This window comes from Lemur catta, chromosome 6 (genome assembly GCF_020740605.2).
Source record: "Lemur catta isolate mLemCat1 chromosome 6, mLemCat1.pri, whole genome shotgun sequence".
Taxonomy (NCBI): domain Eukaryota; kingdom Metazoa; phylum Chordata; class Mammalia; order Primates; family Lemuridae; genus Lemur; species Lemur catta.
In genome coordinates this window covers 705618-731327 of record NC_059133.1, presented here as the reverse complement: position 1 = coordinate 731327, position 25710 = coordinate 705618, and the positions used below count along the sequence as shown (strand labels likewise).

The following is a 25710-nucleotide window of genomic DNA, read 5'->3' as shown; positions in this document are numbered from 1 at the left end:
TGATAGGCCAAGGGCACCTTTATTCCTCACGTCCCCATGGAGCAGGCCCTCAGGCGTCCTGGTAGTAGTTGTTGAAGTTGATGCGCAGCAGGAAGTCCTCCAGGTGGGGCTGGTAGCCGCGGTTCACCAGCTTGGTCACCACTGGGGGGGGGTCAGCGAGCAGCTCAGACTTCTGCCCATGGCTGGGGACCCTGCCCAGTGGACCCCAGCCCAGCTCACCTTTGAACAGGAAGTGAGAGTAGTACTTAAAAGTGCTGTAGGACTGCTGCATGAGGGCAAAGTTGGGGTGCTCGGCGCCCCGAGGGCCCCCGGCCGGGCCCCAGGCCTGGGCCATGAGCTGGCTGCGGAACTTGAGCACGAGGCTAAAGACGCTGTGGATGATGTTCATGACGGGCGCCGCCTTCTCTGTTAGGAGCCCCCTGCCGGGAGGCAGTGCCACTGGGTAGGCTGTGCCGGGAGGGGTGGGGACGCGGGCCCAGGGGTCCCCCAGGCATCCCGGCCTCACCTGAAGACAGCCTTGTGCAGGTACTCGGCATGGGCGCGCTGGATGTCCTCGAGGTCACGCACCGCGGCCAGCCTGGCCCTGAACTCGCACCAGGTAACATGCAGGATCTGGGTGGCGATGTAGCCCTGGATGACCTTGACGAAGTGCTGCATCTCGTGCTTGAACAGCTGCAGCTGCCGGAACTGCACGGAGCTGGCCATGTGGCTCACCAGGGCTGCAGAGGGCAGAGCGGGGGTCAGCGGCGTCGCATCCCGGGCCTGGGGCGCGTCCCGGGCAGTCTCACCTGTGCGCTTGAGGTGGAAGCAGACGTCCTTGAGCGTCCACATCATGAGCTTCAGCTGCAGCAGGAAGGAGAAGATGCCGCTGTACTTGCCCAGGCAGCTCTCGGTGATGACCATGTTGAGGGGCCAGTCAACCTGCGCGAGAAGCCCCGCTCAGCAAGCAGCCCCTCGGCACTCGGCCCCGTGGGGCAGGCCCCCTCGTCCGCGGAGTGAGAGCCGCTGCTGACCTTGTACCTGAGCTCCAGGCAGCTCAACACGTCTGGGGCGTTGGGCGTGAACACCTCAGGCAGGAACTTGAGGGCGAAGGAGAGGTTGGCGGCGTGCGGGCTGTCCCCGTGGAGGCTGTACTGCAGGGCCTTGCTCAGGACGGAGTTGAGGACCAGCGGGTTGAGCAGCTCCCCCGGCGTCTGGCCAGCCCCCAGCTGGGGGAGAGACGGGCATCCGGAGGGGTCCCACTCCAGTCAGCAGGGCCCAGTACCCCACGCTGCGCCAGGGGACAGGGGCTCCCCTCCCAGAAGACCTCCCCTCTGCAGCCAGCGCCACCCCAACCCCGCCCCTGGGGTCACCTTCTCAAAGAGCAGGTCGCTGAGGGACTGGGCAAACTCGCCGTCCTCCATCAGCAGGAAGTGCCGCAGGGCCTCACAGTGCGCCTCCAGGTGCAGCTCCACGAAGAAGTAATCGACCGCGGCCTTGTTCACCAAGGAAATGCTGCAGCGGGAGCCGGGGTCAGGGGCAGGCAGGGGCAGGCAGGGGTGGGAGCCGGGGTCAGGGGCAGGCAGGGGCGGGCGGGGGTGGGAGCCAGGGGTCAGGGTGGGCAGGGGCAGGAGCCGGGGTCAGGGGTGGGAGCTGGGGTCAGGGGCGGCACTCACTGGGCGGCCAGCGGGGCGGTGATGGAGCGCTTCATGAGCACCGGCAGTGTCAGCAGCTCGCTCAGCTGCACCGCAGTCTCGTCTGCGGCCGACTGGACTTGGGGGTCCACGGGGAAGGCGAAGGCCCGCGGACGCACGTGGTGCAGCAGGTGAGCGGCAGGAGGCTCCGCTGAGGGAGGCCGGCTGTCAGCATGTGCCGCAGCACATGCCAGCCCGGGGCCGCCCTCTACCCTCCGCGGCACCTACTCACACATGCACTCGTAGCTGTCTGGGTACTGCTCCAGGGGGTACTGCCTGGCCAGGCCTGCCAGGTAGGCCTGCTCCCGGCCCCAGCGCAGGGCCTCCGCCTCCGCCTCTGCGTCCGCCTCCTCCTTGCCAGAGCCTGGGCTTCTCGGGCCAGCTGTGTCTTCCTAGGAAGAGGCCAGCCTCAAAGAAATGCCTCCCTGCCCAGCACTGCTCACTGGTCCCCCTCCCCGTGTTGAGAAAGAGGAAACAGTACATGGGCCCTAGAGGGAGGGAGCCCTCACCATGTGCTCCCCGACCCCGGGCCCCCAGAGCCCCTGGGAAGTGTCCACCCTGACCTGTGGGTTCAGAGGCCGACTCAGAGAGAGGTCCTCAGCGCCTCCACTCCTCCCTGGGCCTGGGTGGACACAGAAGGGAGGGAGGGACGTCAGGGCCAAGTGCCTACTGAGGGGACAGTGGGGCTGGCCCTGGCTCTGGCCGTACCTCCCCCGGCCCAGGACAGCAGTTCAGGTCCTGGCTGACAAAGGAGCCCTGAGGGCAGCTTCATGAGCTGCTGCCTTCTCTTCCCACCAGGACTCTGTGGGCCCCTCAGGCCACCCACTCTAACCTGGCTCCTCGGGGACACCGTTTCCCAGAGCGTCGGGCCTGGCCACGGCAGAGGGCGTGGTCTGGAGGCTGCTCTCTTCCCCGCTGCCTGAGCCAGAGGAGCAGACTGACAGCACCGTGTCCACAGGGGACTGTGGCCCACGTTCCAGGGCAGGGCTCGGTGCCCCCAGGCTGAGGCCTGCCCGGGACAACTGGCCAGGGGGGCTCCGGTGGGGCATGGGCATGCTGGGCTCAGCTTCTGGTGACAGTGGCCCCAGCACCAGGTGGGACTGAGAGATATGTCCATGGATGTTCCAGCGTGGCCGGGAGGGAGCCACGTCTGACACGTTCTCCCCAACCCCGATGCTGGCATCCGACACGTGTCCATGGATGTTCCAGCGTGGCCGGGAGGGAGCCACGTCTGACACGTTCTCCCCAACCCCGATGCTGGCGTCCGACACATGTCCGTGGATGTTCCAGCGTGGCCGGGAGGGACCCACGTCTGACACGTTCTCCCCAACCCCGATGCTGGCATCCGACACGTGTCTGTGGATGTCCCAGCATGGCCGGGAGGGAGCCACGTCTGACACGTTCTCCCCAACCCCGATGCTGGTGTCCGACACGTGTCTGTGGATGTCCCAGCATGGCCGGGAGGGAGCTGTCCCAGAAGCGCATCCTTCTGAGGGAACACCACCCCCTGACAGGTGCCCGAGGAGCTGCTCTGTGGGCCGGCTGCCCTCCTCAGGACGGACATGCCTGGGTGGCTGTGGCTGAGGCAGAGCCACGTGTGTGTCAGGGACATGTGCATCTGGCTGCACTCCAGTGTCCCCCCGTACCGGCTGCTCTGAGCGGCCCGAGCGGCCCTCTACAGCCAGGAAGGGCCCTGGCGAAGGCGCGGGGGCCACAGCTGGCCTCAGGACGCTGCTGAAGTCGTACTCCTGTGGCCCGGGGGGCTGAGCACCGGCTGCTACGCGTGTCTCCCCAGGAGCCGAGGAGGGCAGGTCTGAGCTGATGGTCCGTAGCACTTCCTCGAGGAGTGGGACCTCGCCGGTCTGCACAGGCTGCTCAGCCCCCGCCACCTGCCGGGGCCCCACGCCACCAGCTCCCATTGCTACAGCGCCCAGGAGCGCTGGCGCCGGCGTGCCCGGCCTGCTTGAGCAATCCCAGGCAGCCCCGTGCTGCTCTCGGAGCCTGGACTCACAGCCTCGGCCTCCATCTGGGTGCTCAGGGCCCGGAGACGTGGCCTGAAACACACAGCCATTAGACCCAGTCTGACCTCAGTTTCCCTCTGGCCACCTAACCCCATCTCCCAAGTTCAACTCCATGGCCGTGGCTGACAGTCCCCAACCATTAAGGACTATGGGGACATGGTCAGGCCCGGCACACCCCACTCGGAGCTGGGGCACCCGGGTCCTGCCCTGGCCCTCACCTGGGAGGGAGCACGCGGGCGGGCGGCCGGCGGCTCCTGGGGCGTCTGGACCTCCGACGCGTCTTTCAGCAGCCCCTGAAAGTCAAGCACGCGGGACAAGAACAGCAGCTGAGGGGTGACCAGCAGAGCGGGTGCCAGGCACAGCACAGCAGCCACAGCCCCGCTGCCCACGACTGCCACGTGCACGGAGCAAGACGAGGCTGGTGACAACGCGGCCAGGAGCCTGGGCTGTGGAAGCGCTCGGCACCTGCCAGCTCACCTGCACCCGTGCAACTGCGCGTCACAAAGCGGGCGGCACAGGGCCATGCTGCAGCTGACGAAAACTGCCACTGACCCTACACAGGCACATACGTCTGTGCGCACTTTCGTGGGGCTCAGAGACCCCCAAAGCCAGCGGAAAAGCCTCCATCTAACACCACCACGATACCTGAATGCGTTTCTGATCTTCCAAGAGGAAACGAAGCCGCGCACTTTCCAGTCGGTGCCGCTGGATTCTCCACAGGGCCCTCTGCTCCCGCCGGGCCGCCTCTGCAGACAGCTTGCTGTAATGGTCCACCAGCGCCTGCCTGAAGCCACGCCCAGAGGGGACACAGTCACCAACGGGCGCCCCTCGGGCTCGGATGTCCACAGAGGCCCCTGGTGGGCACCTCCCCAGGCCCCTGACACGGCCGTTCCCTCTGGGCCCTCACAGCAGCTGCGGGGGCAGCACCTTCCTCTCCACCTACCAGACCGGGAGACCCTGGCCCGTCAGGCTAACGAACACCAGCATGAGACCCCACACAGCCTGGGCGGGGGGATGAGCAGAGCCCGCGGGAGGCCAGGCCCCCCTCTGAGGTGCCTCCACCTGCCCAGTCTACAGGCGCGAACCCCAGGGACTGAGACTAATGCATAAAAGTACATGAAGCAAAACCAACGCCAACACTCTATTTGCTGAATTCAAAGCTTGCCTTGCCTGTCACTCCCAGAGACTGAGCCTCTCTCCAAGGGCAACTGGGCCCAAATCTGAACTGGACATTTTCAATTTGGCTGCCGCAGGCCAAGAACGCGGTCTCTGTGCCTTGTTTTCTCCTACTCACGTGCATGCACACACCCCACACGTGCGCACGTACACAGCATAGGCGCACACACACCCCCTTCCTCCTGCACGCACACCCCTCGCCGGCCCCAGAAGTAGCAGTCAAGGTGGGGATGACAGGCCACCCCGCGAGGCTAAGCAGGACGGGCTTTCTCTAAGACGCTGAACAGCCCCTTCAGGGCTCCAGTTCCACTCCCAGATCACAGGGCAAGCTGGCGACACCACAAGGACACAGACTTTTGGGTGCTGTGCTGGACAAATGCCAGGACACCCACACAGCATGTGGCCCTTGCCTCGATTCTCACGTGGACGAGAAAACCAACCATAAAGACGTTCCAGGACAGCCATGGTCCCTGAACACAGCCAAGTGGCCAGAAGCACTGAGCCAGGCGGGGGTCACCCTGGGGTCTGTATATGGTCTTTCTACCTGAACGTATGCTGCACGATTTTCAAAATAAAAAAGTCAAGTCGCCGCCACTAAGGCCAAATGGCGCCGTGGGGCCCTGGACCTCAGCCCCGGCCTACCTGGCCTTCCTCTCCAGCTGCTCCTCCAGGGCCCTCAGCCTTCGCTCTCTGTCGCGGAGCTCGCGGGCGTAGCTGAAGTCATCATCCAGTTCCTCCTGTCTGGCCGCCAGGCGTCGCTACACCACACACAGCCGGGTTTGTCAAACGGGGATGCCACGAGTCCGAACCCCGCAGGGACTTGAACCCCCTAGGGGCAAGACCCACCCACCTCCTGGTCCTTCACAAACTGCTCCTTCAGCCTCTGAAACTGCTCTCGCTTCCGGGCGTCCAAGGCCATCTGTTCTGACATCTGCCGGTCTGCGTTGGGACGGGGAGAGGTGCACAGTCACCAGGAGCCCCCACAGGGGCCCCCAGACCGCCAAGAGGAGCACCCAGGCCGTGCTCACCACTCAGCGCACTCAGCACCCTGGATGCTGCTTCCCGGGCATGGACAATTAGCTCTTGTTTTGCAATTTCCATACGTAATTCCTGGGAAAGAAAATGGGTGAACAAAGTATCCTGATCCTCTGTCACCTCAACTAGGACGGCCTGGGAAAGCGGACAGACGCTTGGGACACCCACTGTTGTCACACCCACCCCTTCGACACCCTGTGCACAATCAGGGTCGGCAGGCGGGATGCACAACTCTGAGGCTGTGAGGAGGGCACCAGGCAGTGACAGGGAGACACCCTCCGTTCTCACCAGTGACAAGCTGGAGCTGACAGGCTCAGAGAGACATCTGGGGCTGAGGCCCCAGGCTGAGTGTGCCTACCCTGGAGGGAGACCGGGGGTCTCAGAGAGGGGCTTCCCCACTTGGCCTCTTGGGTCTGCCTCTGACCAGGGCTCCCTGCTGCCCACCAGGGAACAGCCCAGAAAGAGTGCCCCTGGGGATGGCACTGCCCCCAGCAACAGTCCCCCCAGCACACAGGATACCTGCAGCCCCGGCCCAGGCACACCCACCCCTGAGCAGGAGGCAGCCTGCAGAGGCCACACGGGTGTGGACCCCCGGGTCCTGCCCCCGGGGCTCAGCCAGGACTGGGTCTGTCCGGAGCTGGGGGGGCCAAGGGAAACCCCTGTGGAGCTGCCCACATCAGCAAAGCCTGGGGTTCAGGCCAGGCCACCCAGGCCCAGGAGAGAGGACAGAGCCCCTGTCCTGGGCATCTGGCTCCCCCTCAGCACCCACCCAGCCACTGGCAGGATGGGAAATGCCAGATGGGAGACTCCCCATCTTGCACGGTGCACACCCAGCGTCCTTCCCCCCCACCTGAGTTCCCAGGTGGCGCAGGGAGGTATAGAGGAAACCCCCCAGACGCTGGGGCTCGCACCTTCTCCTCCTTGCTGATGGAGCTGTGGCGAGCCACCCTCTCCATCCGCCCCACGTAGACGGCACAGTCCTTCTCAATCTCCTTCAGCTCCTCGAGGGAGAAAATCACTGAGATGCGGGGAACGGGGGTGTCAGACCAGCAGAGGTAATGCTGCAGGAGGGAGAGCCAGCGGTGAGCCCGGGCAGAGCCAGGGGCAGGTGGCACCAGGACCAAGCACAGCCACTGCACTTGGCCGGGGCCCCCAGAACCCACCCCTCCCCAAGCACAGGGCCCTCGCCCCCCGCCGTGCAGGCAGGTGACGGGACCCTCCTCACCCGGGGGCAGCAGAGCTTCAGCAGGTTGATGGTCTTGCCGCAGACGTACACGTCATAGGCAATGTGCTTCAGGAACACAGGTACGCAGTCCTCCACGTCTTTGGAAATGAGCACGTAGCCGTGGGTCCAGTAAAACTTATCTAGAGGTGGCAAAGAACACATGGGTGGCCTGTGCCACGATGGCCCTGACCACAGGCCCACAGGTGTGGAGGTTCTGCCCAGTAGCCAGCCGCCACTTACCTCTGAAGCCCAGGTATTCGTGGTTCACCTGGATCATGAACTCGCCGTAAACATCTCTGAAGACCCCACTGTACACCCAGTCGTGAATGAACCTATGGACCACGGGAATGCGGTGAGGTGGCTGTGGCCAACAGTGTGGCCGGGCTGGGTGGCAGTGAGGTGGGCATGGTGGGCAGAGAAGGGCATGGCCTCCTGCCCAGGACACCCACTGCCAGAGCCCACCTAACCTGCCTTCCTCTTGGTGTGTGACCCCTGCACTCAGCAGGTGTCTGGCAAGAGGACGCTCTCGACCATCTGCCTGGTCTCAGTACAGCCCCGCCCCACCCTTCTGGGGAGCCACCCGTGCCCACCGCGTGTAGGGCTCGCAGCTGGTCTTCAGCAAGGACAGCAGCACGGGGTAGTGCTCGTTGCTGCAGTTATCCAGCGCCTCCTGGTACAGGTAGGACAGCAGCTTCACCCCCTGCGGACGGCAAGGGCAGGCGGGCTCAGCGCAGCCGGAGCCCAGAGCGGAGGGGCAGCCCTGCCCAGCAGCAGCCCCAGGGGAGCCACGCCCAGCCGCCCCCACGTCCTAGAGCTGGCCAGGCCTCCACCCTCAGCAAGGAGGCACAACTCACCGTGGGGAACGCAGCCCTGGGCCCTCCTCCACTGGCTCCCGGGAGCACAGTGCCCACGCCACAGAGCTCAGCCAGGTACCTAGACCCAGAGGCCGGGTCAGACCAAGCGATGGGGCTCTGGGTCCCCAGGCTTGGACCAGACACCAGGGGAGCAAAATCCCTGTGTATCTTCCTGCTCCCCAAAGTGACCGACCCACCCACCCCGGCTCTAAAAACCACCTGCATCCCAGCAACCCAGGTCTGTGCTACCTGCCAGACCCCCACCCAAGCTCCCCGCTCACTCCTGGGCTCCAGCCAGGACTCGAGCCCTCTCGTGTCTGGGACTCCCCTGCCCCCCACCTGGGCTCCACCCCAGCCCCCCACTGCTTTGCCCAGGTCACCACCTGCTCTGGCCTGCATGACTAGGCCCCTTGCGGCCCCTCTGCCCTGCGCCTGGGTCTGAGCTGCACACGGCAGCACCACACACCTACCAGAACCCCCCGCCAGGGCCCCACTGCATCGAGCACTCTCAGCCCTCAGTCTCCTGTGGGCGGAGGCCCCCACCTCACGTAGCTCCCGCCATCCCCAGCCCCAGCCCCTCCCTCCTCCTGACAGCACTTGCCAACTCTGCCTGGTTGTTTATTAACCCTCAGTGCTGCCCAAGCAGGAGCCCCCGGGCTGGGGCAGGGCTGGCCGCAGGGGGCAGCCGGCAGACACCCACAGCACCCAGCACCTGGTGAGCTCAGCCACCAGGCGAGGGCTGTCCTGTCACCTGCCAGGGCGCAGGGCTGACCCGCCACTGCCCAGCGAGCCCCGAGGTTACCTGAGCTGCCGGCCCAGTTTCTTGAAGACAAAGCCGATGGTGAGGAGGCTCAGGGTGGGCGGTGTGGAGAGAACGCAGGCCCGGTAGTACTGCAGGTACCTGCGCAGGCCGCTGGTGAAGGCCTGTGGGCAAGGGGCCAGGAGAAGAGTGGCCGCGCACACGGACAAGGCCGTGGGCTCAGGGCCTGAACGCGCACCAGTGCTGGGGAGGGGCTCTGCTTCTGCGCCTCGGCCCTGGGGCTCCGACTCCCACACAGTGGGCACCTGTGGGTTAAGTCCAGCCACCCAGCCAGGCCAGAAGCAAGGACCCCTCACGGGAAGCCACAGGCCCACAGCAAAGCCTGGCGCTGCAACTCCTCCGGGGTCCCGGGGTGATGCTGGAAAAGGGTGTCCGGGCTCTGCACACAGGTGCTGGCCCTGGAAGGCCTCAGCTGCTCAGGCCCCAGGGGTCTGGGCGGCACCAGGGTCCTGGCTACGCCACAGCAGCACGGCCCCTGGGTCATGCCAGGACAGGAACACCTGCAACCACCTCAGCCTGCACAGCCCCAGGCGTCACCTGGCCTGGCCTGGCCCTGGCCCCACGCACCAGACAACCGAGAACCACGTCCCGCCCTCCTTGGTTTCCCCTCTCTGCCCTGGCCCCGGCCCGGGTGCCCACCCTGACCCGTTCTCCTCCCTTCAGCACTCAGGGCCTTCACACTCGCTGCTCCTGCGCCTGGAAGGTCGTCCCCATGCGGCTCGGGCCACACCCACCTCCCCAGCCTGCACTGCCTGGAACCTAAACGCCACCTGTCACCCCAGCAGCCCCACACGGTACTGACGCACAAAGGAGCCCACGCAGACCAGCTCCTCCTGGGCCCTGGGGCCTCTGCCCGTCTTCGGGACACGCTCTCAGCTCTCCCGAACACCCTGCTCGTCCGCACACCTGTCCTCTCCCCCCCTGAGGAACCCGAGCAGCTAGGGGCCAGCTGCAAGTCTCTCACCAAACAGCGACATCTGGAGCCCGACAGGGCTCAGAGACCCCAGCACCCACAAGTCCCACCAGCCCCCCGGGAGCCCTGCCCCACCAGTCGCGCAAGGCACCGGGGCCCACGGGGAGCAGGCGGCTCCCGCCCCCCACACTGTGCCTAGCCTTGCCTTGCCCAGCCCGCGTCACCGGTCCTCCTCGCGGGGGACCTGCCTCCCCATCCCGTGGCCCAAACACATCTGTCCCAGATGTCCAGCGGAATGACTGCTGGGGTCAAACATCAACACCGGTCACCCCATTCCTGAAGAGTAACTGCCGGGTTTCAGGTGTTACCATGGAAACAAAAGGTTTGGACTCAGTGGTCCTGGAGTCGGATCTCTGATCCTCTTTCCCAGAGGGCGCACACGGCTCTCGTGAAGGCGTGTGACAGCCGTGAGGCCGAGGCCGTACCTGGAACACAAGGCCCTTGCTGTAGGAGGAGTCGAGGACGGGCTGCAGGGAGAAGTGACTCAGGCGCGTGTAGTGGGTCCCGTATTCCGCCACCTCCGAGAGAAGGCTGCCGACGCTCTCGGGAGATGCTCCTGACACGTGGACGCCACGCTTCACCATGAAGGCCTGGGCCGGCTGGGCAGGGGCAGAGGAGGGGTCACAGGGGCCAGGCAGCCAGACCCCAACCATCAGACTGCTCAGAGTGCCCCCAAGGCCAGGACCCCAAGACCAGGCACCCAAACGGGAAGTTCTAACAGCAGGAAGCAAAAACACCCAAAAAGCGTACTCAAAACTGTCCCACCCCTAGTAACAAAAAACATACAAACCAAAACGAGGTGTAATTTTTCCCTGACCACACTGAAAACACACGTTTAAAATGCCAACCGTGGAAGAGGGTGCAGGAGAACAACGCCTCCCACGAAACACACGTGCACACCGGCAACCTGCCTGTGGCGGGAGCTTTACAAACACCTGCCAGTAAGCCTGACGCTTCAGCTCCTGGGGATGCGCCCAGAGGAAACAACGGAAGATGTGTACAGAGTCGCGACAGCACGCTGTCCCCAACACCGTCCCCGACACCGTCCCCAACCACAGGGCACGGAGTGTCCTAGACGCCCTCACACGCAGCGCAGCAACACCAGCACCGCAGCGGACGTCACAGGGGACATGCCTCCACTCAGAGGACAGCTGCCAAACTGTGACTGCGCTGTGCACCCTGAGGAAATGTCACCAAGAGAGCAGAAGGAAAGAAACGATGAAGAGCAGAGCAGACACAAAAGGAGAGTAGAAAATAGAGGAAATCAACTAAACCACAAGTTGGTTCTTTGAAAAGATCAACAAAATTGGCAAACCTTCAGCTAGAATGATTAAGAAAAAAGGTGACTGTGAAAAAGAGAGAAGATTCAAATGACTAAAATCAGAAATGACAGTGGGAACATTGCTAACGATTCTATAGAAACAAAAAGCACTTTAAGAAAATGCAACTGTGTGCCAACAAATCGATACCCTCGGTGAAGCAGACCAATTCCTAGAAACTCACAAAGTAGCAAATCGACTAGGACAGAAATAGAAAATCTAAATAGAGCTACAAGACTGAACTGTAATCAAAACCCCCCAACAGGTGAAGAGAGTATATTTTATGTCATATGTACTTGATCACAGTTTAAGAAAAACACAAAAAAAATCTCCTAACAAAGAAAAGCCCAGAGCCAGATGCTGCGCTGGCGGATTCCCCGGCGTGCAAAGCGCCAGTCCTTCTCGGACTCCAGAGCAGAAGAGGGAACACGTCCTAACTCATTCCGTGAGGCCAGCATCACCCGAATACCAACTCAAGACAAAGATGCTACGAGGAAAGAAAACTACAGGCCAGTATTCGTTATGAATATAGATGCAAATATTCTCAGTATGATGCTAAAACACCAAATCCAGCAGAGCACTGAAAGGATCACACACCACGATGTGGTGAATTCTTACCACTCTGCGTTTCCTCGGCACCCCTGAGTGTGCGTCAGACCTCCTGTGCCACGGCAGGGCTGCGTCACTCCTGACCCCCTCCTAGTCCCTCTATGTGGCCAATTCAGCTCTCTGCCTCCTGGTGACCACCGACTGTGGGACAGCCACACACCGCCACTCCGCTGGCCCCGCTGAGCCCCGCTGAGCCCAGACCCCAGTGGACTATGCCAGCGCACCAAGCGACCACCTCCTGGGCACGGCATGACCTCCTGGGCCTCCTGCCTGCTTGCGTTAAACCCACCGGTCAAAACTCCCTGCAGAAACCTTGTCTGGATAGCGCCGCAGACCCCAATAAAAGTGTTGGCTTGTGGGCCCCTCTCTCTCACACAAGTTCCCCGAACCCTGTGTGGATGCGGCTCCAGGTGCCATGCGCCACCCCCCCGTCCCCAAGACCTGTAAAATCTTTATTTCCATCTTGTGTCTCTCCTAACCATTGAAGGGGTGCTCTCCATCTTAAATATTCTAAATTAAAACACATAACCGGGTCAGGCGCGGTGGCTCACGCCTGTAATCCTAGCACTCCGGGAGGCCGAGGCGGGCGGGTCGTGTGAGCTCAGGAGTTCGAGACCAACCTGAGCAAGAGCGAGACCCCGTTTCTACTAAAAATAGAAAGAAATTAGCCAAACAACTAAAATATATACAAAAAAATTAGCCGGGCATGGTGGCGCATGCCTGTAGTCCCAGCTACTCGGAAGGCTGAGGCGGAAGGATCACCTGAGCCCAGGAGTTTGAGGTTGCTGTGAGCTAGGCTGACGCCACGGCACTCTAGCCAGAGGAACAGAGTGAGACTCTGTCTCAAAAAAAACAAACAAACAAAAAACCACATAACCAAGTGAGTTTTATTCCAGGAATGCAACGTAAAAAAAAAAATCAATGTAATACAACACCACATTAATAAAATGAAAGGAAAAAACCACATGATCATCCCAACTGATGCAGAAAAAGCATTTAACAAAATTCAACACCCTTTCCTGAGAAAACACTCAATAAATTAGGAATATAAGGGAACTTCTCTAACACAATGAAAGCTTTATATGAAAAACGCTCAACATTTCCCTTAAGATCAGAAACAAGACAAGAATACCTGTTTTTGCCACATCTGTTCAATATAGTACCAGAAATCCTAGCCAGAGCAATCAGAGAAGACAAAGAAATAAAAGGTATCCAAATTAAAAAGGAAGAAGGAAAATTATTTGTTTTCAAATGATATAATCTTATATATAAAAAACCCTGAAGACTCCATTAAAAATTTTTCAGAACTAAAAAGTTCAGCAAAGCTGCAGGCCACAAACTCAACACAGAAAAATCAGTTGTATTTCTATATGCTAGCAATGAAAAATCTGAAAAGAAAATTAAAAAAACAATTCCATTTATAATAGTAACAAAAAAATAAAATACTTAGGAATAAATTTAACCAAAGAGGCAAAAAACTTATACATGAACACTATAAAACACTGCTGAATAGTTTCAATCAGAAAATCAAAATAAATAACACCTGCTAAAACAAATTAAACATCTAAAGAAATGGAAAGATATCACATGTTCATGAATCAGAAGACTTAATATTAAAAAGACAACACTATTCAAAGAGATCTACAGAGTCAATGCAATCCCTATTGAAATACCAACATTCTTTTACACAAAAAGAAAAACTTATCCTAAAACTCACATGGAATCTCAAGGGACCCCAAATAGCCAAAACAATCTTGAAAAAGAAGAACAAAGTTGGAGGATTCACACTTCCCCAGTTCAAAGCTTATTACAAAGCTACAATCATTAACAGCGTGGTACTGGTGTAAGAATAGACACATAGACCGATTAAATAGAATAGAGTCCAGAAATAAACCCTCATACATACGTGGCCAACTGATTTTCAACAAGGTGTGCAAAGACCATTCAATGGGGAAAGGACAGTCTTTTCAACAAATGGTGCTAGACAACTGGATATCCACATGCCCAAGAATTAAGATGGACTCCTGTCTTACACCATGAAAAAAAATCAACTCAAAATGGCACACTTAAGAGCTAAAAGTAGAAAACTCTCAAAAAGAAACATAAGAGCAAATCTTAATCCAGGAATCCAAAGTTCCAGTGAGCTATGAGGGCACCACTATACTCCAGCCTGGGCAACAGAACAAAACCCTGTCTAGGGGAAAAAAAAAAAAAAACAATAAAAAAGAGCAAATCTTCATGATCTTGGACTTTGGCAATGATTTATTGCATATGGCACCAAAAGTACAGGCAACAAAAGAAAAAATGGACAAACTGGGCCACATGAAAATTACGCATGAAAAGACACTACCAACAAAGCAAAAACCAACCCACAGAATGGGAGAAGACATTTGCAAATCATGTATCTGATAAGGGATTAACATCCAGAATATACAGAGAACTCTTAAAATTCAACAACAAAAAATAAAAAGCCTGGTTCAAAAATGAAAAAAGTTTGAACAGACATTTCTCCAAAGAAGACACACAAATGACAAATAAATATATAAAACATGCTCAACATCACATCATTAGGGAAAAGCAAATCAAAACCACAATCAGATACCACTTCACACCCATCAGGACGGCCGTCTGAACAACAGACAGAACAATTGCTGGCAAAGATGTGTAGAAACTGGAAACCTCACACGTTGATGGAGAGTATGTTAAATGGTGCCACCATAGAAAAATAGATTTTTGGTTTCTCAAAAAGTGAATCATTACTATATTACCTAGCAATTCCACTGCTGGGCACACACCGGTAAGAACTAAAGCAAGCACTTAAACAGGTGTTTGTACACCCATGTTCACAGCGGCATTACTCATAACAGACAAAAGGCAGAAGCCAACACAATTGTCCACCGATGGATGGATGAATAAACAAAATGTGGTCTATACACGCAAATATCATTCGGCCTTAAAAAGGAAGGAAATTCTGACACACACTCCACCATGGATGAACCTCGGAAACATGGTTCAGTGAAACAGCCCAGACGCCAAAGGCAGACAGTGCGTGACTGTGCCCCTGAGGGACCTGCAGTCAGAAAATCCAGAGATGGAGGGTGGAGTGGAGGCCGCTGCGGCTGAAGCAGGCGCTTGCTTAATGGTGCAAGTTTCATTTCTGCAAGATGAAGAGAGCCCTGGAGGTGAACATTATGTATATATTTGTGAATATATTTAATGCCACTGAACTAAACACTCAAAAATGGTGAAGATGATAAATTTTCGGCTGGGCACAGTGGCTCACGCCTGTTTCCTAGCACTCTGGGAGGCCGAGGCAGGAGAATCGTTTGAGCCCAGGAGTTTGAGGTTGCAGTGAGCTGTGGAGACACCTCTGCCCTCTACCTGGGCTGACTAAGACTCTGCCTTAAAAAAAAAAAAGCAGGGGGGGGCGGGGGGAAGATGGTCAATTTTATGGCGTGTGTATTTTACCACAATAAAAAAGAGAGAGGCGGGGTGAGACGGAGACAGAGAGAGAGCACGCTGATTCCACACAGGACGGCTGTTCTCGTGCCAGGGTGCAAGGAGCCAGGAAAGCGGTCAACGGCACTAGCATCACCTGAGGCTCTTGCGCCTGAGCACCTATGCCGACTGCTGGATGTTCCCTCAGTACACATTCAAGTCTGAGAAACCACCACAAAAGAACACTTAAGATACAGAAAGAGGCCGGGGATGGTGGCTCACGCCTATAATCTTAGCACTCTGGGAGGCTGAGGCAGGTGGATCGTTTGAGCTCAGGAGTTCGAGATCAGCCTGAGCAAGAGCGAGATCCCGTCTCTACTAAAAACAGAAAGAAATTATCTGCACAACTAAAAATATATACAGAAAAAATTAGCCGGGCATGGTGGCGCATGCCTGTAGTCCCAGCTACTCGGGAGGCTGAGGCAGTAGGATCACTTGAGCCCAGGAGTTTGAGGTTGCTGTGAGCTAGGCTGACACCACGGGACTCTAGCCTGGGCAACAGAGTGAGACTCTGTCTCATAAAACAAAAACAAACAAACAAACAACAAAGATATAGAAGAGGATGAGCACTTACAAGAAAGAAAAAAACTGCAGAACAAGACTTCATTTTTCTAAATATATTCATTTACTCCTCAGTCACCCAGCAAGGGGGCTGGATGAAGCATGGCGCCTGCCCAGAACCCACGAGCCCTAGCTCGCCAGCCAGGAGACGTCCGTGGTTAAGTGAGAAGACCAGTGGCAGAGTTCCCAAATCGTGTGACACTCTTCCTCAAGGCAGGTGCTCCTGAGGGCACCCGCCTTGGGAGCACTGAGAAGGCTGGGAAGGCCCTCAGCACTACTCCAGGCTGGGAGTGGAAATGGACGTGCGTTTTCTGTTGCTTCGCTGATAGCAATAAGCATCTTACTCTTGTTCAGTTTTTAAAAGCACATCAATAAATTAACGCTTTTGAAAACTGAGACAGGATGACTGCGGCTGCGATCACCTGCTGCCGAGGGGCAGGCCTTCCCTGCGGCTCCTGTGCTGCGATAGGAACTGGCGGGGGCGGGCCCCACCACCAGAAGCGAGCACGTCTCACCTGGCAGAGGGAAAAGGTGGCGGACACGACCCCAATGAGGACGTTCAGTGCATCCTTCACCAGCTCGCACTCCTTCACCAGCACGGGCTGCGGGGCCTGCAGGAGGCCCCCGCTGAGCAGCTGCAGCTCCCCGTGGCGGAGCCGGCAGAACCTGTCGAAGGCGTCCCTGCCCGCCTCTGTGAGGTAGGGCTCCTCTCTGTGGCCAGGGGGGCTGTGAGGGAGACAGAAGGCAGCTGTAAGCAGACGCGGTGACCACGCCTCAGCACCAGGTGTGTGCTCTCAGAAGGAGCACTTAGAATCAACTTAGAATGAACAGAAGGAAGAAAGTGATTCAAAAACAATAAACGCCTGTGGAATACAGCCAGGTATGAATGCCACCCAGCCACGCAGCCCTTCCATCAGCACCTGCCCACCCCGAGGCCGACTGCGATCCACTCCCTCTGCACAACTCTGTGTGGAAACGTGTCCAGGGCACCTGCCGGGGGCCCAGGACTGACAGGGACTGTCCTCACTGGCCCAGCCCTGGAACAGCACCCACAGGCCACACCACGGGTCCCCAGGATGACGATTCACTCACAAAGCGTTCTTCCATCAACGACACAAGGCCAGCACACCCACCATCAGGGCATCAGTATCCACAACGGCCACAAGGCAGAAGCAACCCAGGCATCCCATGAAGAATGCATGGATAAACCAACGTGGTCCACCCACACAATACACACTCATCAGCCTTCAAAGAAAAGGAAATTCTGACATACGCTATCGCAGGGTAGACCCTTGAGGACATCGTGCTGAGTGAAATGAGCCAGTCACAAAAGGGCAAATACTGCACGACTCTACTCACATGAGGTCTCTACAGTAGTTAAAACCCTAAACACAGACAGAACGGTGGCTGCCAGGCATGGGAGCAGGTGTGAGAGGGGAGTTTAGTGGGAACAGAGTTTCAGATTTCCCTCTTCCTCAGCAAGAGGAAAAGGTTCAGCAGATCTGCACCTCAACAGTGTGAATACACACAGCACGACAGAACCGCGAGTTCAGAAAGGGTTAGGATGGTAACAGGTGTTAGATATTGATTAACAAATAAATAGGTAGATAGATTTTACTTTCACCCTTGAAGAAAACACAAGGGGTAGACACAGTAAAAATCTCTCCAACTTTTAAGAAAAACAGACAAGGTGGACTGGTGGAAGGCGGCCCTGGGGACGAGCAACTGCCAAAGAAAATCTGCCAACTGAGGGTGCTCTGCCCAGGGCTGGGAGAGGGTGTGTCCCGCACTGCACACACGCTGCACCGCACACACTGCACCACACACACACTGCACCACACACATGCTGCACCACACACACACACACACACACACACACACGCTGCACTGCACACACTGGCTGCACTTCACACACTGGCTGCACTGCATACACTGGCTGCAGTTGCACACACTGGCTGCACTGCACACACGCTGCACTCCACACACTGGCTGCACTGCACACACTGGCTGCACTGCACACACTGGCTGCAGTCGCACACACTGGCTGCAGTCGCACACAATGGCTGCAGTCGCTGCACTGCACACACTGGCTGCAGTCGCACACACTGGCTGCACTGCACACACTGGCTGCAGTCGCACACACTGGCTGCACTGCACACACTGGCTGCAGTCGCACACACTGGCTGCAGTCGCACACACTGGCTGCACTGCACACACTGGCTGCAGTCGCACACACTGGCTGCACTGCACACACTGGCTGCAGTCGCACACACTGGCTGCACTGCACACACTGGCTGTAGTCACACACACACTGGCTGCACCGCACACACTGGCTGTAGTCGCACACACTGGCTGCAGTCGCACACACTGGCTGCACTGCACACACTGGCTGCAGTCGCACACACTGGCTGCACTGCACACACTGGCTGCAGTCGCACACACTGGCTGTAGTCGCACACACACTGGCTGCACCGCACACACTGGCTGCAGTCGCACACACTGGCTGCACTGCCACACTGGCTGTAGTCGCACACACTGGCTGCACTGCACACACTGGCTGCAGTCGCACACACTGGCTGCACTGCATACACTGGCTGCAGTCGCACACACTGGCTGCACTGCACACACTGGCTGCAGTCGCACACACTGGCTGCAGTCGCACACAATGGCTGCACTGCACACACTGGCTGCACTGCACACACTGGCTGTAGTCGCACACACACTGGCTGCACCGCACACACTGGCTGCAGTCGCACACACTGGCTGCAGTCGCACACACTGGCTGCACTGCACACACTGGCTGTAGTCGCACACACTGGCTGTAGTCGCACACACACTGGCTGCACCGCACACACTGGCTGTAGTCGCACACACTGGCTGCAGTCGCACACACTGGCTGCACTGCACACACTGGCTGCACTGCACACACTGGCTGCAGTCGCACACACTGGCTGCACTGCACACACTGGCTGCACTGCACACACTGGCTGCAGTCGCACACACTGGCTGCACTGCACACACTGGCTGTAGTCGCACACACTGGCTGCAGTCGCACACACTGGCTGCACTGCACACACTGGCTGCAGTCGCACACACTGGCTGCAGTCGCACACACTGGCTGCACCGCACACACTGGCTGTAGTCGCACACACACTGGCTGCACCGCACACACTGGCTGTAGTCGCACACACTGGCTGCAGTCGCACACACTGGCTGCACTGCACACACTGGCTGTAGTCGCACACACACTGGCTGCACCGCACACACTGGCTGCAGTCGCACACACTGGCTGCACTGCACACACTGGCTGCAGTCGCACACACTGGCTGCACCGCACACACTGGCTGCAGTCGCACACACTGGCTGCACCGCACACACTGGCTGTAGTCGCACACACTGGCTGCAGTCGCACACACTGGCTGCACTGCACACACTGGCTGTAGTCGCACACACACTGGCTGCACCGCACACACTGGCTGTAGTCGCACACACTGGCTATAGTCACACACACACTGGCTGCACTGCACATACTGGCTGTAGTCGCACACACACTGGCTGCACTGCACACACTGGCTGCAGTCGCACACACTGGCTGTAGTCGCACACACACTGGCTGCACTGCACACATTAGCTGCAGTCGCACACACTGGCTGCACTGCACACACTGGCTGTAGTCACACACACTGGCTGCACTGCATACATTAGCTGCAGTTGCACACACTGGCTGCACTGCACACACTGGCTGCAGTTGCACACTGGCTGCACTGCACACACTGGCTGCAGTCGCACACACTGGCTGCACTGCACACACTGGCTGCACCACACACACTGGCTGCAGTCGCACCCCCACCTTCAATCCACTCACACCCACCGCACCCAGGTGACATCTCGGAAATGCCTGCCCTTGTTCCACACGAGGAGCAGCTATGAGGCCCTGCAGGCAGAGCAGTGATGAGCTCTGACTTCTGCCCTGGCAGGTGGCAAGGCCCATCGCTCACATGGAGGGTGGGCTGGATGAAGCAGGAATACCAGGCCTAAGGTGTCCATCCAGTCAGCAGGTGGGCCACTCCCGACCCAAGACACTGGCCTGGGGTCGGGAGTGGCCCTCAGGGCAAGAGCAAGAAGACAGGAAGTCTCTCAGAACCTCTCTGCCTGCCCCCTTGGGAACGTCCCTTGTGCAGGTGTGACAGCTGTGGGCGCTACCCCACTCCTCACTGCAGCCTGACTCCTCCAGGACTGACCCCCGACACCGACACAGCCAGGCACCGTCTTTGGTGAATCAGAGCTGCAGGAAGAAAGCTGGTGATGGACAGCAGGAAAACACAGGGAAGCATCCCGGGGCTTACTGCGTGAAAATTCCACATTCCCACACGTCCGCACACATGACGCAGCCCTACGTGTAACTAAAACACTGCCCCACATGGGTGACATATGCAGAGAAACCCACCATTCGAGGCTCTGAAAAGCCCCGGCCTTGGCCCAGCCCCTGCAGCCCATTAGCAGGGAGGGCAGCAAGCCCTCAGCCAACGCTGGCTCTCAGGGTGAATGGGGGAAGGTGGCCCTCCAGGGGTCTTGGGGAGACAGCAGAAGGGGCTCTGCTTCTGGCTGGGTAGCAGCTTCTTTAGCCACCGGTGATCAGAGTTCTTGGCAGCATAAAACTAGCAGGTGGCTGGATTTAAACTGAAACAAGATCAAAAGATTCATCAAGGCCAGGCATGGTAGGTCACACCTGTAATCCTAACACTCTGGGAGGCTGAGGCAGGTGGATCGTTTGAGCTCAGGAGTTCGAGACCAGCCTGAGCAAGAGCGCGACCCCATCTCTACTAAAAATAGAAAGAAATTAGCTGGACAACTAAAAAATAAATAGAAAAAATTAGCCGGGCATGGTGGCGCACGCCTGTAGTCCCAGGCACTCAGGAGGCTGAGGCAAAAGGATCGCTTGAGCCCAGGAGTTGGAGGTTGCTGAGAGCTATGATGCCGCCTCTGCAATCTAGCTGGGGTGACAGAGTAAGACTCTGTCTCAATGTCTCAGCCTGACCCGTCTGCAATGTCAGGGGCCATAGGTCAGGTTTACAACCAAATGGGCAGTGGAGAGGCATGGGAGAGATGCACTCGGGCCCAGCCACCACATGGCCCTGTATAGGTCCCATGACAGCTGCTGTCACCAAGATGACCACAGTATCTTTGCTCTGTGAGGCCCGGGGGAAGTGTGCCTGCAGAAGCCGCCCAGGCTGTGCTAAGCACGCTACCGGGCACACGCCAACGTCTCAGGAAGGTTAGCTGTAGTCCTCCTTGTAGGAAACACCACCAGGGTGCTCCTCAGTGCTGAGCTCTGTGGTCAGTTCTGTGCTTTCAGAGCACATGAGGAGGATCAAGTGCATTAAGAACAGGTGACAAGGATGGTGAAATGGCGAGTCATCATGTCTCCTAAACAATGACCCACATAACTAAACCTAGAAAAATGTAAGCTAACAAATGAAATGCCACTGGCAAATATTTACAGAAAAAAGCAGTAACTTGTAGGGCTGGTGTTTAAACACGTGAGGGATAAGCAGCGAGCAGGACCACCAGACTCGCTCTGTACTTGCAAAAACACAGGGCTGAGGCGCCAGCAGCACGTTAAAGGGCAGAAAAGCAAGACAACTGCCCGCACCTTGGCGCTAGAAAGCAGGCAGCCAGGCAGCCCGGAGGGATCCACTTGGGGGCAGATGACAGCATCCAGGAAAGCCCACTGGGCATGTGCTCCTCTCCAGGCGACACTGCAGGACCTGGGAGCAGCATGAGGGGTATCAGCTCCCAGCCAGTCCTGACTCTTTAATTCAGCGCTCCCCACACAGGTATACCAGAGAATCGCCAGTGGACTGGATGTGAAAAGGGGGTTCCATGACCCAACAACAGGGCAGTGTGTGTCTTCGACTCCAGCGCTGGGAGTTTTTGGGAGACACCCGCACATCAAAGACTCTGGGAGGTCCTGAGTGCAGAGACCTCCGGACCCAGATGAGCCCAGGGAGGGAGTGGCCACTCCATCCAGGGAGCAAGCTACCAGCACCAGTTGGGGAAAGGATGCTACAACCAGAATCTCCCAGCAGCCCGGGTGCTACTCCCAGCTCTTCCACATAGGGAAAAGGCTCCTGCGTCGGCACCCTGTGCCCAGACAGCACCTCTTCCTGGCACTGACCACACAGCCTGTGAGGCAGCCCTTGGCTACCTGGGAGCCCTGGTGATAAGGGTGTGACTCAGCTGCCTACGGACCACTCTCCTGAGATTAAGGCAATGCAGGAACTTCCTTAAAGGCTGGAGGTCGTTTCCCTGTGTGTCTCTCTTCACTCGCAGGACTCAGTCTGACTGAAACTTCCAGATTCCTAACCTCATCTGAGCTGCCTGGGCTCACCGAGCACGCACTGCCCTCCACATGCCAAGGCCGTGCTGCTCACGTGGGGTCGGGGTGGTGCATGTGAAGGCAGAGAAAGACTCACACACCATCCAACTCGTTCCCAGCACCTCCGCTTGCTGGGCTCATACGTGAGCGCAGCCTCCCACAGGTCCACGTCTGGGGTCACGGTCGGTTCAGACTGGGAATCAGGCGTCAAATTGGACGCTGACTGGAACCCTTCATCCTCCCACTGATCCGCACTCTGAGGAACCTGCGGAGCATAGGGAAGAGCACATCACCACCCCTTCCTCTGCGCCCACGACTTGCCCCAGGGCTACGCACACACTTCTGCATGCTCGCAGCGGCAACGACCTAGCACGTGTGTACTATACAATGGTTTCCTCCAACAAATCATTTAAGAAATTAAACAAAATAATTTATTAAAACTTTCAATTTCTGGCCGGGTGTGGTGGCTCATGCCTGTAATCCTAGCACTCTGGGAGGCTGAGGCAGGAGGATCACCTGAAGTCAGGAGTTCAAGAACACCCTGAACAAGAGCAAGACCCCATCCCTACTAAAAATAGAAATTAGCTGGACAACTCAAAATACATAGAAAATATTAGCAGGGCGTGGTGGCGCATGCCTGTAGTCCCAGCTACTCGGGAGGCTGAGGCAGGAGGATCGCTTAAGCCCAGGAGTTTGAGGTTGCTGTGAGCTAGGCTGACACCACGGCACTCTAGCCCGAGCAACAGAGCGAGACTCTGTCTCAAAAAAAAAAAAAAAAAAAAAAAGTCATACTACACACAAAAAAATTAATGTACGCCAAGATGCCTGATATAGCACCATTTATAACCGGAAATAACCTAAATATCTCATTGTAATGAAATGACTGAAAATAATAGTTTTAGCAATATTCATACAGCACAAATGTAAGTAATGACTTATAACATAACATAGGAAAAAATCCTCACATTATAGGTGGGAACAGTACATCAAAATGCACGCGCAGCATGAACAAATATTTTTGCTACATGTGACTTGCGCAACTAAGGAACTGAATTTTTGGCCAGGCGTGGTGGCTCATGCCTGTAATCCTAGCACTCTGGGAGGCTGAGGCAGGAGGATTGCTTGAGGTCAGGAGTTTGAGACCAGCCTGAGCAAGAGGAAGATCCTGTCTCTACTAAAAATAAAAAATAAATTAGACGAGCAACTAAAAATAGAAGAAAAATTAGCTGGGTGTGGTGGTGCACGCCTGTACCACCTTGGGAGGCTGAGGCAGGAGGATTGCTTAAGCCCAGGAGTTTGAGGTCGCTGTGAGCTAGGCTGATGCTGAGGCACTCTAGCCCAGGCAACAGAGTAAGACTATGTTTCAAAAAAATAAAAAGGAAATGAATTTTTATTTCATTTCAATTAACTTAAATTTAAACAGGCACTCTAGAGGACAGAAATGACTTAACAACGTGCTCTATCAGATAAAAGACGAAAAGCAGCATGTGGCTGTGGCCCACAGGTAGGCAGTACCCTCCCTGCTCAGGAGGGTGGCACCAGCAAGCCCACTCCAGCATCCCTGCCTCGAGACAGCTCAGCCACCAGGTGACCTGGACTTGAGCCATGCTACTTTTACCGCAGTAAAAGAAAAGCCAAAGAAGGCATTTTCCAAATCCCCAGAGAAATAAAAGCAGGGAAAACAAATACTCTACCTTAATGGCCAGTCCCGAGACATCTGCACTGTCTGGCACCGGGGGCAGGTCCAGTCGGACATCCATGTCGTAAGTGCGGCTGTGCACAAGGGCACCAAAGAGCGAGACCCGGGTGTCTCTCTCAAATCTGTCACTACAAGGGTCACCAAACGAAAAGAGCCCAACGGTGGGCAGGCCAGTGCCTGGGGCAGCCTCCATCACCTGAAGTGTTTCCTGGATCATGCTGTGACACAAAGATTCCTCTCTGGAGATCAAAGACTGAATGTCCATCTCAAACACATTCAGGTCACAGCAATCGTATCCGCCATACGGAACATTTCTCCCAACATGCTTGTTGTTAAGGAAGTAGCCCCGCTTTCTTTGCAGTACTTGAGGGGGACCACTCCCCGCCAGCTGAACCAGGAGATCCAAAACAGAGCCCACCTCCACAAGCGGACAGCAAGGGGCTGCTTCAAGCTCCTCCACAAGCTCCTCCAAACGGTCTGCCTCCAGGCCCAGGCCACCCACTCTCAAGTCAAAGGACAACATGAGGATCTTGTTTCTCACTGGGAGTTTTGACAGGTCAGGCTGCAGCTGATGCATCTCATCTTGAAAAAGATTTGTGAAAAGAGCATTGTAGGCCACCCTCTTGAGGCTCTGCTTTGCCCTCTTCCGGTTCACACTGCGCTGGCCCAGGTGAGTCTTGGCAGCAGGCAGGAGGGCCTCACACAGGTCATCGAAGAGCTGGGTGATGCTGGCCATGCCGACCCCTTCTCAACTCCGGGCCCCCAGCATGTGAGAAAACACCTCACCCCGGCTTCACTTCACATTCTGAAAGACAGGGAATGGAAGGTCAGACAGGGCTAAATGACAGGTAGCCTCTTAACCCTGAAGCTCAGAATTTGCATTTTAAACGGGTTGCTCAGGCCTGTAATCCTAGCACTCTGGGAGGCCGAGGCGGGTGGATTGTTTGAGCTCAGGAGTTCGAGACCAGCCTGAGCAAGAGCAAGACCCCGTCTCTCCTATAAAAAAAAAAAGAAAGAAACAAAGAAATTATATGGACAACTAGAAATATATATAGAAAAAATTAGCCAGGCATGGTGGTGCATGCCTGTAGTTCCAGCTACTCGGGAGGCTAGGGCAGAAGGATTGCTTGAGCCCAGGAGTTTGAGGTTGCTATGAGCTAGGCTGACACCACGGCACTCTAGCCTGGGCAACAGAGTGAGACTCTGTCTCAAAAAAAAAAAAAAAAAGAAAGAAATTATTTGGACAACTAAAAAATATATATAGAAAAAAATTAGCCGGGCATGGTAGCGCATGCCTATAGTCCCAGCTACTCGGGAGGCTGAGGCAGTAGGATTCCTCGAGCCCAGGTGTTTGAGGTTGCTGTGAGCGAGGCTGACGCCAGGGCACTCTAGCCCGGGCAACAGAGTGAGACTCTGTCTCAAAAAAAAAACAAAAAAACAAAAAAACAAAAAAAACCGGGTTGCTCTACAAGGAGTAAGAACGCTCTGCCCTCCCCAGCCCGCCTATGCTGCCCCGGCGGCCCTCAGGGCGGGCCGCAGGAGCCCACCGAGCGCCAACTCGCCGTTTCCCTTCTAATTCAGTCGTCCTTAAGCTCCAGGGGGCCACAGAACGAGAAAAAAAACGAAGAATGAAATATGCATCCGGGAAAGTACACAGTAGACGTACGCGGCCTTGCACGCGTCCTCGGGGTCCCCTTGCAGGGCCGGGAAAGGCTGCCGGCCGGGGCCTCTCAGAATAGAAAGGGAGGCTGGGGGCGCGGCCAGGGTGGAGGCGGGCGGCAGCGCGTGCAGGGTCCCTGGAGTCGGGGCTGTACGCCCGCCCAGTCGCCAGGCCTCACCAGCGCAGACAACCCTTGATTCCCGCTCCC

The 25710-nt window shown here is 57.0% G+C and overlaps 1 protein-coding gene across 7 annotated transcripts; it reads right to left on the bottom strand.

The window, feature by feature from the left end:
• On the bottom strand, positions 1-25710 carry TUBGCP6 (tubulin gamma complex associated protein 6). Of its 7 annotated transcripts, XM_045555354.1 has the most exons (27): positions 25509-25710; positions 23838-24647; positions 22245-22408; positions 16280-16490; positions 10203-10376; positions 8787-9202; positions 7985-8063; positions 7721-7830; positions 7371-7462; positions 7131-7270; positions 6817-6966; positions 5899-5980; positions 5721-5809; positions 5513-5628; positions 4340-4478; positions 3913-3987; positions 2876-3727; positions 2506-2794; positions 2237-2295; positions 1906-2065; positions 1656-1824; positions 1353-1494; positions 1014-1208; positions 789-921; positions 506-719; positions 220-419; positions 1-141 (listed from the first exon to the last, which is right to left on the bottom strand). In XM_045555354.1, exons 2-27 carry the CDS (start codon positions 24576-24578, stop codon positions 50-52), a joined length of 5283 nt encoding a protein of 1760 aa, XP_045411310.1. In that variant the 5' UTR covers positions 24579-24647; positions 25509-25710; the 3' UTR covers positions 1-49. The 7 variants fall into 7 exon arrangements, with proteins under 7 accessions (XP_045411310.1, XP_045411308.1, XP_045411311.1 ...); XM_045555352.1 differs by having other exon boundaries at positions 2506-3727; XM_045555355.1 differs by having other exon boundaries at positions 2506-3727; positions 8787-8908.

Excerpts from the sequence above, each read along its gene's own strand:
- TUBGCP6 (XM_045555352.1), bottom strand. The coding sequence starts at position 24,578 with ATGGCCAGCATCACCCAGCTCTTCGATGACCTGTGTGAGGCCCTCCTG. Across the intron at positions 7,271-7,370 it reads CGAATACCTGGGCTTCAGAG|ATAAGTTTTACTGGACCCAC; the intron begins GTAAGTGGCGGC and ends TGCCACCTCTAG. Across the intron at positions 5,810-5,898 it reads GGTGCTGAGTGCGCTGAGTG|ACCGGCAGATGTCAGAACAG; the intron begins GTGAGCACGGCC and ends GTCCCAACGCAG.